This window comes from Nyctereutes procyonoides, unplaced genomic scaffold (genome assembly GCF_905146905.1).
Source record: "Nyctereutes procyonoides isolate TBG_1078 unplaced genomic scaffold, NYPRO_anot_genome, whole genome shotgun sequence".
NCBI classification, from domain to species: Eukaryota; Metazoa; Chordata; class Mammalia; order Carnivora; family Canidae; genus Nyctereutes; species Nyctereutes procyonoides.
In genome coordinates this window covers 35,057,069-35,071,505 of record NW_026575042.1, presented here as the reverse complement: position 1 = coordinate 35,071,505, position 14,437 = coordinate 35,057,069, and the positions used below count along the sequence as shown (strand labels likewise).

Sequence of the window (14,437 nt, the reverse complement as noted above, 5' to 3'; positions counted from 1 at the left end):
AAGTCGGTGGCAGAACTCAAATCTGGGGCTGCCACACATCAAGAGGCTGTGTCTCTAATCACCATACCCACTTGCCTTCATCCTCTGGCTCCCGAGAGGAAGGAGACACTCCTCATGGCCACCAGTGGTCTTCTCCCCAATTCAGGTTTACTCTGATAGGTCTCCCGGGCCAGACACGGACAACTTACAATGTTCTCAGCAAAACTTTAGGAATATCTGAATAAGAGGATATAAGACAGGTGTTCTTCTTTTCTTTATTAATGAGTTGAGATACACAAAGACTTAATAAAAAGTTACATAAAAGGCTCAAGCATCATCAAGACCCTCAGGCATCACTCCCATTTCACAACAATGGCCATCTATTAATACCGGGTGGCAGAAGCTGTGCACTCACAGGCGCTCAACAATTCAAGTATCTTTCATTCTATGTAAACCCAACATGGAATTTCTAACCCAGTGGGCTGCTAATGGAGGGAATCTGTCTGTGGCTCCAGATTTACTGTCACATGACTGAGGGGCCTTTGGGTCAGAGCTGCCATGTGTTAGTGGGTCACATCTCCCAGCAAAGTGAGATTGGCCACACTAGGCTACCAGGCACTCTGCACAGCAGACAACACAAGGTGGGGTCAAAGTCCTAATATAAACCATCCAAGTGACCTCCATGCATCAAAGTATAGGAAAAGTCAGTGGCTAGAGCCTCAGGCTGTACGGGTGGGGAAGATGGCTAAAATTACCTGTTGGATAGAAAAGTAGCCCTAGTTGGGGGTGTCAAAATTTGAGGAGATTTGAGAGCACACAGTGGCAAAGGCATGGGGTGAGGGGATTTTAGGAAGTGTGTGTTCTGGGAGATGTAAGTTAGCACTATTCGGTGGTCTGGAAAACCAGTGGAAACACCAAAATGTCACCAAAGACACAAGTCCCATTGGACACCTCAAGTCATGGAGTAGCATGGCCAATGGGTATCCCAGCTGACCCTGCCACATGACCATGGAGAAGATATTGTATGGGGGATGCCCGAAGGCACACCATTCTGGCCTATCTGGAAGCCCAGAATTCTCTAAAACATGAAGAACGGTCTTTGAAAAGTGTTCTCTGTCTCACCTATGGGGAACACAGGGTCATGGAAGCTGAAGCCTGACCCCTGACTCAGCAGAAGGCCTTTCCTTAACCAGTTTCTCCTTCGAGCATTGTGGAGCTGAGCTGTGGGCTGACTGCAGGACAGATGTCCCGGAAGATAGGGTCGGGGTGGGCAGATGCACTGCCCCTGTTGAGGGAGGGACCAGAAGCAGATGGAACCCCTTTATCTGGTTACCTTCATGGCTAAGGGCTTCATTCTAGGTCAGCTGATCCGCCTCCAACAGGACTCCCCACTCGTGCTGCCAAGAAGTTGCAGGCTCTGCAGACAGCAGGGAGCAGGGGCATGTGGTGGTCGTCTGTGCCCAGGAGCAGCTTTCCAGCAGTGGCTGCTCCCCTGTGCGCAGGGCTTCTCGCCCCACTCCACTACTCCTTTGCGCAAAGCAACTCCATCCATACTTCTTCCCGCCTGTCTTGCTGCAGTCTCCTCATCCCCTTTGCACCCGCGGCTGTTGTGGACTCGGCTCAGAGGAGCAGAAGAGTCGGAAAGGGCCTTGTCCTGTGAGTGTTTAAAATGCCCATTAATATGATCAGATCTTGGGACACTCTGAAGTGCATGACCTGGAATGTTCTCTGTTCTCTTTCTTTTCAGGGTCAGGGGGAAAAAGGGCCATTTGGACAAACAAAGTTTGATTTTCCAATTAACCCAAGTCCCAATTATTTCATTCGACACAGAGTCGCTGGGCCCCCTGGTGCTGGTGATCTTGCTGAGTTAGGAACGCAGCACACTCTCAAAACCAGACAAGAATCCAGGTGTCTTGATGTCCAGTTGGGTTTTCACTTTCTCAGGGTTTCTTTCACCAAAGAGGAAGCCAGGCCACCTGTTAGGGATGCTCTAGTTTGCCTAGTGATCTGATTTGTAAATGGAAAATGAGGCCACTAGCCATGCTGCCTCATCTTCTGACCTTCCGTCAGGGGTGCACTGTTGTTGCTGCACCTTCACCCTCCCTGGCTGGGAAAATCCAGTCTTTGGATCACACCAGCAGCACCTGAGAGGGACGTGGGATCGTCAGGAAGCTGGGGGGAGATGCCCCTTATAGAAACATGACATGTGGGGGCCATGTCATCACCCCAACCTTTCTTTCTCCTCTGATTATGTTATAGTTAAGATCCAAGAAGCTAAGAAAAGTGTGTGCCAGAAAGGCAAGCTAATCGTAGGGTTGCAAATGCTCAGCAGGGTTTGCTCATTTACTGGGCTTTAAGGAGCGGTGGTCAGTGGACTCAGATGGAAAAGGCTTTGGGTCTTGGTGCTGTTTTTAGCAATAACAGTATTGGATCATTTTTGGTTAAGATTCAGCAAGAACTAGAGCCTTCTGGATGGCATCCACATGAGCCTACCATGACGTGCTGAAACCTCCATGCCCGTGTGTTTGCATCCAAGAGGCACCAGGCAGTGTAGGTGGTGGGAAAGCAGGAAGAGATACATGCAGGAGAGCCCTCGGAGCACAGAGCTTGGTCCACATTGTCTGCAATGCAGACGAACGCTTTTGCAAAGCCAATCGGCTTAATTTCTATATTTCCAGGTTCATGAAAACCCCTCTTAAAACTGACATGCTCCTGCCAGCCTCTCCGCTCAGCAAAATACAATTCTGCTTCCTAATACCTGCAATCTCAAGCACAGTAAAACCTTCTGGGTGAACGTGTCTCTCTTCTCTCTGGTTGGAGGCCATGAGTGGGGTGCTTCTCCCCAGGCCTCTGGCCACGAGTCTCTCGGTCCCCCCTCTTCCATGCTGAGCTGAGTTTTGGCACTGCTGGGGAAAACTCAGTTAAAAACAACAACAACAACAATATTCCAGACGTGGTCTCAGACAGGCCTGCTGAAGATACGAAGCTCTGCCAGTCAGTGGGCACAGACCCCTTTAATAAAATTATAATCACTAAAATAATTTAAAAATCTACAAAAGACACCCAAGCTCAGACTTTGGGCTGGGGGCAGGGAGGTGTGGGGGAATCGATCATGGCTTGTTTGGTACTCTGTCCATGGATCCTCGCTTCCACATCCCGCCGATACCGTGTACTTCAAAGCCACCACGCAGCCACCCAGAGATGAGGGACAGCTGCTTTGAATCAACATGAGGGATGCTTGGATGCTGCTTCTGTTTCGTGTTGCTTCCCTGTCTCTTGTGAGACATGGGAAGGCCTGTGCCCTTCTGGCAAAGCCAGAGCCTACCTCCTCCCTGTCCGCCCTCCCTTTCTCCCTTCTCATGCCAGGTCCTCGGGCCAAGGGTCGTGGTTAGAAATGGTTTTCAGTGTGGTTAGGCAGTGGAGGGTCCCGAGGGCTGGCCGGTCCACGGTCACTGTCGCCAGGGCCTCAGGCCTGTCACAATATCACACACTGCAGTTTGTGGGTGCCGGTGGCCCGGTCTCCCCGCCATTTGGTTTTCTTCTTCTTCTTCTGGCTCTTTTCTGGAATCTGTTGCCTTTTGAGGACAGTGAAAGGCAGAAAAACAGAGTCAGAATGGTCTCTGCTCCTCCTTTGCCCCGGGTGAGCAGGTGGCAGGCCTGTTCTGGACCTTGGGGGAGGGCCTCGCTTGGAGACTGTCTCTGGGGCAAAGAAAGTGGAAAGGCAGAGAGGACAGGGCAAAGCCTGTCTTGATACTGGTGAGAATTCCTGACATCATGCTGTGGCTGCAATTATTTAAATCATGAATTGCATTATGAGCTATTCAGTATTGGCCGCTATTTTTGTGTTTTGTATTTTAAATAAAATGACAAGCCCCTCGAGTGTAAAAGCTTTTTATATGTTTTCTGTTAACTCTTCCTAAGTCTAAAAACCTGCCCTGGAACTACCGGTCCATAACCAAGACACCACCAGCTCCGGGCAGGGTGGCATACCCAAACTGGAGGCAAAAGCTCACGAGAATGCAGAGCTGCCAGCTAAAGCCTAAAACGAGGGCTGCACTATCACAGTCCATACGGGGGAATGATGAGAAAAGGGGTGTGTGTGTTTGTGCATGTGTGTGTGTGTGTGTATCCAAGGGGGCCAAGAAGTAGCAGGGGAAAGCACGAGTTCATAACTAACTGGCAGCCATAGAACTCACCAGCACGTGGCCTCACACTACGTGCCTATGTGAGGACCACTGGTTAGGCTGATCTGCATGTTGCAGATTTAGGAAATGGGCAGATGGGAACACTTGGACACTGGCAATGTGTGCAGTCTGCAAAGCAGGCACATGTATGTGCAACACCTCAGCATCTTGAGCTTAGGAACCCAAATGGTAGCTATTTAGGTGAAATGTTGCAGGGTGCGCTGACGTCGGTGGGTGGGGGGAGAGCAGAGCGGCCTACTTCCTCTGGTGCTGACAGGCATGGTGTTGGGAGAACACGGAAGGCAGGCGGTGCAGAGGGCAGCAGGAGCCTGAGCTGCAGCACCCAGGGGAGGTCAGAGAGGAGGCTGAGTTGGTACCACAGGCAGGAAGGCACCTCCCTCTAGCTTATGCTTAAGGCTTCACCTGGGGTGAGGGTGCATGTGCAAAGGTGGGTGGGAAGGGTGGGAAGGGCAGGGGAAAAAAATGGACAGAGGGATAAGAAATCCAAAACAGGCCTAGAAGCATGCAGCCCAGGCCTTGGAACAAGAAGCTACACCCTCTGGTCCTCCAGGGGCCCACCTTGCCGCAGAGGGCCTGCTTCTAGGGAAGTGTGCATCACTCACCTAATTACCCTAACCAGGTCATGGAAGGCTTTGTCCACGTTGAGAGGTGGATCCTTGGCACTGGTTTCTATGTACGGAATCTGGAAGGCAAAGCTCAACTTGGTAAAAGTAGCACTGAGGTCCACAAAGCCCTATTCCCTAAAACTGTGAATTCTCAGAGGTCCCAAGAAGCCACCTGCCTTTAGAGATCCCCACAGGACCACAGCTCTAACAACCTCAGGCCCCTTGCTCTTTAAGGGTGGAAAATTCTACTGACAGCCTTTCTAATTCCCTCTTATTCTCCAGTCATAGAGATCTTTAATAGCCCCCTAAAAATAGAAAAAAAAAAAAACCCTGATCTTTTTATATACTTGAAGACTAAAGACTGCTTCATCTATCAAACCAAAATAGGTTCTGATGTTATTCTTTTTTTCTTTCTGAGGCCTGTTTCTCCACCATGAGGAGATCTGACTCTTACCAGGCTCTCTACAGGGGGGACCCGGGTGGGAAAGGCTGAGGTGAGGCTGGGCTGTGGGCAGGACAGTGCCCTCTGGTGACCCCGAGCCCCCTGGTGACCCCGAGCTGGTCTGTGCCTCCTCATCCCCCTCCACCCCCTACCCCTGCAAGCTTGCCGGTCTCAGCTCTTGTTTGGTCTGCATCTACGAGTCCGGGAGCTCAGCCATGTTTATAGAAGGCTCATGTCTGCATGTTTAATACTGAGGAATCATCACCCGGCTGAAAGGCAACAGACATCAGCAGTGTGGCCGAGGTAGCCCCACAAGACAGGTGTTGAGGGCCGTGTCTACACGATGTGTTGGGCTGGCATGGAAGGAGAACAAAGGTTGCCTGAGGTTAGGATGCAGTCCCAAGCCCCCCTCTTCTCCTGTAGGCAAGAAGGATTTGTGCCCACTTCCCCATGAGGGGAGAGAGTGTGGGGTTCATACAAAATACGTGGGCTTCTATGACCCAGCAATTGTGAGACATGGGAAGGCCTGTGTAATTGCACTGCTGGGGATTTACCCCAAAGATACAGGTGCAGTGAAATGGCAGGACACCTGCACCCCGATGTTTCTAGCAGCAATGTCCACAATAGCCAAACTGTGGAAGGAGCCTCGGTGCCCATCGAAAGATGAATGGATAAAGAAGATGTGGTTTATGTATACAATGGAATATTCCTCAGCCATTAGAAACGACAAATACCCACCATTTGCTCTGACGTGGATGGAACTGGAGGGAATTATGCTGAGTGAAATAAGTCAATCAGAGAAGGACAATCATTATATGGTCTCATTCATTTGGGGAATATAAAAATTAGTGAAAGGGAATAAAGGGAAAGGAGAGAAAATGAGTGAAAATATCAGTGAGGGTGACAAAACATGAGAGACACCTAACTCTGGGAAATGAACAAGGGGTAGTGGAAGGGGAGGTGGGCAGGGGGTGGGGGTAACTGGGTGATGGGCACTGAGGGGCGCACTTGGTGGGATGAGCACTGGGTGTTATGCTATATGTTGGCAAATTGAAGTCCAATAAAAAAAATCAAAAACAAAATAAAACCCAAAATACACGGGCTTTCCCAGGCCAGAGGGGTAGGCCGGCTGTGGTCAGACTGAAGAACTTCAGTGTAGTTCAGGGGCACCTGGTGGCTCAGCGGTTGAGCATCTGCCTTTGGCTCAGGTTGTGATCCTGGGGTCCTGGGTTGGAGTCCCGCATCAGGCTCCCTGGGAGAAGCCTGCTTCTCCCTCTGCCTGTGTCGCTGCCTATCTCTCTGTCTCTCATGAATGAATACATAAAATCTTTTTTTTTTAAAAAAAGAACTTTGGGGGGGATCCTTGGGTGGCGCAGCGGTTTGGTGCCTGCCTTTGGCCCAGGGCGCGATCCTGGAGACCCGGGATCGAATCCCACATCGGGCTCCCGGTGCATGGAGCCTGCTTCTCCCTCTGCCTATGTCTCTGCCTCTATCTCTCTCTCTGTGACTATCATAAATAAATAAAAATTTAAAAAAAAAAGAACTTTGGTATATAGTTCATAACTTTTTCCTGGTTACAAAATTAAGGCATTTCGGGATCCCTGGGTGGCGCAGCGGTTTGGCGCCTGCCTTTGGCTCAGGGCGCGATCCTGGAGACCTGGGATCGAATCCCATGTCGGGTTCCCGGTGCATGGAGCCTGCTTCTCCCTCTGCCTATGTCTCTGCCTCTCTCTCTCTCTCTGTCTCTCTCTCTCTCTCTCTCTCTGTGACTATCATAAATAAATAAGTTAAAAAAAAATTAAAAAAAAAAAAAAACAAAATTAAGGCATTTCATTATAACACTGTCAAAGAAGAAAAGCCCAGTGAAGAAAACAAAAATGATCAGTTCAAATGCACGGCTGGGATGGGTGACAGGGTGAGCTGTTGTTTTAGAGGAGCATGTTGTAAACGACTGCCCAGAATAGATCCTAAAGTATCTTCACACATTGCCGTGGCTCCAAGCAGAGGTCTCGTAGCTGGCCGGGACACGGGAAGAGCGCACAAAACATGGCTCAGACTTTTGAAATGATCATCCAACGACTCTTTGAGCCTCTGCCCTCCACTGTAGGTCGTTTGACTGAGATGACCATGGGCCCTTTCGCCTGCCACATATCAACATCGCTGAGCCCACTTAATCCCCACCTCAACCCTCCGAGGTAAGCAAGCATCTCCACTGTGTGGCGAGGGAGACTGAACTCAGGGTGGTGACGTACTTGCCCAAAGCCACATGGCAGCCAGCAGAGAATCAAGGTTTGAACCAGGTGCGCACTCCACTTCCTGCCTGGCTGCCCACGGACAGGTAGGGGTGTCGAGGGCAGCTTCAGGGCCTCTCCCAGGCATGGGGGGGGCACCCCTGCTGGGGCCTTAAAGCCAGAGTCCTGTGATATCCTGTGGTCAGGGCAACGCACTTCCACGTGCACACCCAGAGAAGGGGCAGGAAGGTGCCTGTAGCTGGGGCTGGGACCTACCTGGAGCTCCTTCACATCCTGTGACTCCAGGGGCCTCAGATCACTGCTGCCTGCCGTCCCACTGTGCCACTCAGAAGTACAGGAGTTGTAGCATCCCCCCCAACGCCTCAGGAGCCATCTGCCTTCTTTCTGGGGGTCCTGCCTCTACCACTGAAGAAAGGCTGAAGTTCTTGGAATTCTAGGGTTTCATTAGCAAGGACATTTAAACCAAGAGGAACCTTGCAATAAACGGTAGCACCATCTGACTCCACCACAGGGCTAGGAAATGCCACCTTCCGGCGCCGGGTGGGGCGCCTGCCTTGTCCGCTAAGGAGGAACTTGCCTTATGAGCTCTAAAACAGGATGTTGTCCATAGTAGCTCGCTCGCAGAGTCGCTTGGTCAAATAAGTGAGGCAGCAGCATTTGCTGCAGGAGAAAGGCAGCTGAGAGATGGGAGCCCCAGGTTGCGGTAGCAGGGGCCGTAGGGGCAGGCTGTCACTTCTCTGCACCCCCACCCCGCCCACCCCGCTGCTTGGGAGGGTCACGCAGAAGGGGTTTGTGAGAGCCCCGAGGAAACCGCAGGCCTGTCTCTGGTCAGAGCGAGCTACTGCGAAGCCAGTGGTCAGTCTCCAGCCCTCCTCTGGAGAGCGTGGGCAGCCCTGAACCAGTGGATCACTCCCTCTTCCTTGGGGCACGTTCTTCACTTGGCTGCCACCACACTCCACTGTGGCCCTCAAGTGTCACCCACAGCTCAGGCCCTTTGGTGGCCTCCTCCTCACCTCGCCACATCACTAGGTGAGGTATCCCGGCCTCAGTGCTAGGACCCCTGCCCTATCTACACTGGCTCCCTTGGCGTTCACGGCTCCAAATGCCATCTACACGCTGCCGATTGCCAATACTTACCCCACATGCTGTCTCTGACTGCTGCCTTGGCATTTCCATCTGATTATCTACTCAGCTCCTCAAACCCCGCAGATCTGCAACCAAGTTCCTGTCTCACACACTTACTCCTACTGTCTCTCCTGCCCAATCACCGACACTCTGGTCTTTTTTTTTTTTTTTTAGATTTATTTATTTATTTATTCATGAGAGAGAGAGAGAGAGAGAGAGAGGGAGAAGCAGGCCCCATGCAGGGAGCCCGATGTGGGACTCGATCCCAGGACTCCAGGATTACTCCCCTGGCCAAAGGCAGGCTCTAAACTGCTGAGCCACCCAGGTGTCCCATCCGACACTCTGGTCTTCAGAAAATTGCTCATGCCCAAACCACAGGGTCGCCCGCCATAACTTCTTTCTCTCTCACCCCACATCCAATCTGTGCACGTATCCTGTTGGCTTTCTTGGAAACATGTCCAGAATCCAACCACCTCCTTGCCACCTTCACCAGCAGCATCCTGGGCTGTGTTGACCTGTATCTGGGTTATTGTGGGAGCCCCTAACTGATTTCCCTGCTCTCATGATTGGCCCCTAGCGTCCTTCTCAACATGACCACCAGAGAGAAGCTGTTCAGCCATAAGCCAGACCTCGTCATCACTCCTCACTCAAAGCCTCTGATGGTTTCCCCTCTCCCTCTGAGTAAAAGCCCATAAAGCCTTATAACCCTCTTCTGACCTGGCCTCCTACTACCCACCCCTCCCACTTCTGCTCCTGCTGGCCTCCTTGCTGATTCTCAAATTCCTGCCATCGTGTCTTTGCACTGATTATTACGTTGGCTGGAACATTCTTTCCCTAGAGATCTGTAGGGCTTACTCCCTCACCTCCTATAAGTCCTTGCTGAAATGCACCCTCCCTAGGAAGGCTTTCCCTAACCGCCCTATTTGGAAAAGCATCCTTCTCCACCTCACATTCCTGACCCCCTTCCCTGATTTACTTTTTTCCATAGCACATGTCACACTGTGTAATCTGCTTTGTTTATTATCTGTCTCTTGTCATTAGAAGTAAGCACCATAAAGTAAGTTTTATTTCCCCGGGTCTAGGGCAGTTAAATGAACATATGAATGAATACAGAAGGCAGAGACGAGGAGAAGTAACTTGGAGTGAGTCCCCTTCCTCTACTCACAGAGCTGGGCCCACCAGGCAGAGGGAAGGGGTAACCTTGCAGCAGACCTCCCAGCAGGCCGAGTGGACTTCTACATAACTGACCAATGGGGCCAGGGGCTTGGGCTGTGCCCGTGCCAGGGAGGGGTGAGAAGAAACCCAGTGACCCCACCCAGTACATCCAGAGGGCAAAGGGGCATCACAGTGAACTGAAAACACACACACACACACACACACACACACACACACACACACACACACACAAAGATGTCTGCTGGTATTCACTGTGTGGCCTGGGCAAACCTGCTTGACCAACTGTAAGATGGGCATAATGATACCTACCTCAACATGTGGTGGTGAGGAGTGAATGCTCCCCGGCACAAAGCCTGGCACAGAACAGGGCTTGGTGAACTGCAGCTGGTCCGATGATTCTGAGCATAATCATCTGGCTGGCTCAGAGAATGGGACAGAAGCCAACCCTCTGCACACCCCAGAGATGAATCTGCTGTGTTGGGGGCCAGGAGGTGGCCTGAACACCACTGCTCACAGGCCATGAAGGTACCTGGTCCCCACATCGGAGCTCCCAATGACTGAGAAGAGGGTGCTTTCTCTCCACTCTGCTGTTTTGTTTCACAACATAGCCCTCAGCACATATGCGCTGCCAGGCGTCTCTGCAGAATCTAACCCGCTACCCAGGAGGCCCAAGGGACCACAGGAGGGATGGGCACGGACCTCTATACATCCCTGACTGCCCAGTGCGTGCGCGCGCGTACACCCACACACACACACACACACACACACACACACACACGTGCACACACGCCACCTACATTGTGTTTGGTGGCCATTTCTTTTCCTTGCTCCCTGGTGATTTTCCTCAAATGCATCAGATCGACCTTGTTGGCCACGAGGATCATCGGGAATGACTCTCTGGGAAAGAAAGGAACAGCAGCTCATGAAGTTTCGCTGCCCCCACACTTGGTGAAGGCGACATAGTCACAGTACAGGCATAACACAGCCCCCATTGCCTCCCCAGTGGGCCTGGAGCTACACGACTCCAGGCAGAGGAAGGGGGGCCCGGGGTGTCTTGGTTGGCTGTCTTGGTTTGGAGTTTAGGCTTCTTGCAGGTAGAGCAAAGGGGTCCTCCCAGGAAACCCCTGGCTGAGTACCATGAGAGAGGGCCCCGGGGGGGGGGCTGCTCGAGGCAGGGGGGTCTGGCTTCCCAGACCTGCTCCCTCATCTCCTGGTCACCCCGATGCACAAGCCACGCAGGGCTGCTGCAGCCGTCAGTGGTGGCTTGGGAAGCACACCAGGGCCAGCATCTGGTACACAGCTGGCACTCAATAAATAGCAGCTGCAAAATTGGGATGGCTCCCAGGAGAGGAAGGGAGGGATCACAGCCACAGCTGCCTTAAAGATTCCCATCCATCTATGTGGCCATACTGCTGTCTAAAGGTGAAAGAAATGCCAGGCTTATAGTATCTTTAACATCATTGGACATTTTCATTTAAATAATTTATAATTTAACAGGTGAAAAATAATACTTTCTTATTTTCCTTTGCCCTTTGGTTAGCCAAAAGGTTGAATATTTTCCTACTTTAGAGTCATTTATGTTTTCTCCTTTGAAATTCCTATAGTCAGGGGCGTAACTGATATTACCGTCTTGGAGTTGTACGTATGTATATGAGTGTGTATAGTGTGTGAGTGTGTAATCTGTTACCTGATAAAACTGTTAACACTTTGCCTTTGGACAGGTATTAAGTATATTTTTCTGAATTTACTGAGATTTGTTCAAAGCTTGCTGCTTTCCTGTTAATTAAGCCTTTTACTCTCTTTACGATGCCTCTTTAAGAGCAAGTTAACTGAAAAGACCAGTTAGGCTTAAAAGAGACTACAAATTATTTGATTACTCCATATAATGCTAAGGAAAAGAAAAACAAGCCTTTAATTAGGGGCTTGTAAATCTCACAGTCAAATGTGACTTAACCAATTACAATGGGTACTGGAGAGGAAATTCACTGTTTCTTCGGACGTGATAAGATTTGGTTAAACTAGTTAAACAGTCTGTCAGTGGGGAGTGTAGGAGATGGGAGGGGGCTGACTTAAGGCCCTGGGAGCAGTTTGGCCCCGTGGAAAGAACTGGGCGAGGAAGCAAAGGGACCAGTGTCTGAATTCTCTGCCCTTTTGTGCTTCAGGTCTCACCTGAGACTCAGACAGAGCCGCTCTGCTTCAGGAGCTGGGAGGTCCTGGCCCGGCTGCCCTTACCTGTCCTTGACACGCAGGATGAGCTGGTGGAAGCGGTCCACGTGCTCGAAGCTGGCCTTGTCCGTGACAGAGTAGACGATGAGGAAGCCGTCCCCTGTGCGCATATACTGCTCCCGCATGGCGCTGAACTCCTCCTGCCCGGCCGTGTCCAGAACTGGGGTAGGATCAGGCCACTCAGGGGCTGTCACCACCCATGGTGGAGCTCCCATGGCCTGCAGATCCCCATGCTGCTGCTGCTGCTGTCCCCCAGGAGAGGGGGACCAGCCACCCCCAGAAGAGGCCGCGTGACTACCCTGGCTGAGGGGTGAGGGACCCAGCAGGGCCTCAACAGCTCAAAGCATGAGGCCCTAAGAGACTCACTTGTGGACCTGCCAGTTCCAACCTACTTACTCCCTGGACTTAACTGTGGGTGTCTGCAGAAAAGCCTCATAAAGCCAGCGATCAGCTCTGCTACGAAGTCCCTCTGGGGTCCCCACACCTGGGCTTGGATCCTCCCTGCAGTCCTTACAAGCTCATTCGTGGAAGTTTCCTGACTCTCTGAGCCCCCTTTCTTTGTAAGCTGGGAATGACGCCTCTCCCTTACAGCCCCTAGGGAGGAGAGCCCCAGGACATGCGTTGGGGAACCCTGAGAAAGCCATCCCCGGTCAGGGAGGGTCCTCGGTCCCAGTGTGGCTGGAGGGCAAGCAGGCGACAGGGAAGGAGAGGCCTCTGAGAGCCAGGCTCACTTGGCCCTGGGATGGGGCTGTCACAGGGGTGGTAGAAAGGGGAGCTGAGGCAGGAAGCAAGAACAGCTGGGGAGAAGGACGGGGGACCCTCTCAGCAAAGGCTCTCTTCCTAACCCATCCTCCCCCTCTCCCTCCCTCCATCCCATGGACTCCTGAAGCCCACTCCCCTTCAGCTTCTTCCTGCTGAGATAAAATGCTCGCCCCAGGATGTTTCAGAGTGGCCACAGTCACCTGGGGGATCTCCCTTGAGATGTGCAGGCCTGAGCCCTCAGCATCCTGCCAGCCCCTGCTGCCAGCCAGCCTTTCCCGTTTCCCAGCTCACTCTATTCTCTGACAGGCCCATTTTCTTTCTCCCTGGATGCAGAGGAGCAGGTGGCTATAGATTTTGAAGCCAGATTCTGGGATGAGTCTGGTTCTTTATTCTTAGAGTACGATATTGGGCAAACTCACTTCTCTGAGCCCTTGCTTCCACGAATGAGGATCCTAAAGGTTGTTTTAAGTGAAAATACTAAGACCTTTGGAACCGTGCCTGACACAAAGAAGCCCTACAGGAATGTCTGCTGTGGGCTTGTCCTCCTCCCCTTGCTCTGGCCACCTCTGGGCCATCCATCCCTCAACCATCCCTCCTCTCCTGCTCCCTTCGCCTTGGCCAGCAGACTCTGACTCACTGCATTCGACTCACTGCATTCTGCTGCCTGAGCTCCCAGGGACACTCTCCACCCCTGTACAGACTCTTCATGGCCCACTGTCCTTCCTGCCCATTTAATAGGCCCCTAGTTAGACTATCAGCTCCAGAGAAAGGGGCTTGGCCTTCTCGGAACCTGGCACAAACAGAACTCAAGAGTAGTTGGATGAATAAATGAACGTGAAGTCTACCGAATTTTGTTCATTCATTCACTGAAGAAATATCTGAGAGCCTACTATGTGCCAGGCAGTGTTCTAGGCACTATAGATCTAGAGTGAATGAGGCAACATCCTTGCTCTCCTGGGCCTCATAACCTAGTAGGGAGACTGACAAACAAATGAATGGGTGATATAATTTCTGGTGGAGATAAGTATGTACTGTGAGAACAATACAGCCAGTTGAAGGTACTTGGTGGAAGTTGGTGTCACCTTAGGTAGAGACCAAGGGCAACTAAATAAATCCCACCAGCAAAACAGATGAAAATGTCACAGATTTGGTTGAAAGGATGGGAAGGTGAATTGGACAGCAGAAGACATTCAGGTGATATGTCATTAATGTATTCAGATTTCAAAGGTATGTATTGTCCAAAATAAAAATTAGAGAGATCTAGGATATGTGAAAATATGAGCATTCAGAATTTGAAAAACCCAATTCAATAGAGAGCTAAAAATCAAAATGGACCCTTTGGAGAGGAAAAACGGTTATTTCACACATTGATTACCTTAAGAATAATATTATCCATGCTTTCTAAAAGAATTCTTGTTGGAAAAACTTCAGCGGAGTGAAAAATAGATTCATGAAAGAAAAAGATGAGTCGCATTATAAACAACGATAAACAGGGGACACAGCAAAACATAAGAATTAAGTTTAAGTAAATGCCATGACACAATCTGAAGAAAATGAATGATAATTTAGAACTAAAATCTGTGATAACCCATATATGAAGGTAGGAATAGGGGAAAAGTAAATTACTACTAAATTTCTTGCCTCATTTGGGAAAAGGCTGAAGAT

The 14,437-nt window shown here is 50.9% G+C and overlaps 1 protein-coding gene across 4 annotated transcripts in view; it reads right to left on the bottom strand.

The window, feature by feature from the left end:
• Positions 1-240: 240 nt before the first annotated feature.
• The window catches only part of MRAS (muscle RAS oncogene homolog), a 57,028-nt gene continuing 42,831 nt past the window's right edge, over positions 241-14,437 (bottom strand). For all 4 annotated transcript variants that reach the window (XM_055321442.1, XM_055321439.1, XM_055321441.1 and 1 more), the window contains 4 exons: positions 12,017-12,170; positions 10,582-10,681; positions 4,787-4,866; positions 241-3,554 (listed from right to left, as the gene is read on the bottom strand). In XM_055321442.1, the coding sequence (XP_055177417.1) occupies positions 3,455-3,554; positions 4,787-4,866; positions 10,582-10,681; positions 12,017-12,170 (434 nt within the window). In that variant the 3' untranslated portion in view covers positions 241-3,454. The remainder of the gene's footprint in view (positions 3,555-4,786; positions 4,867-10,581; positions 10,682-12,016; positions 12,171-14,437) is intronic.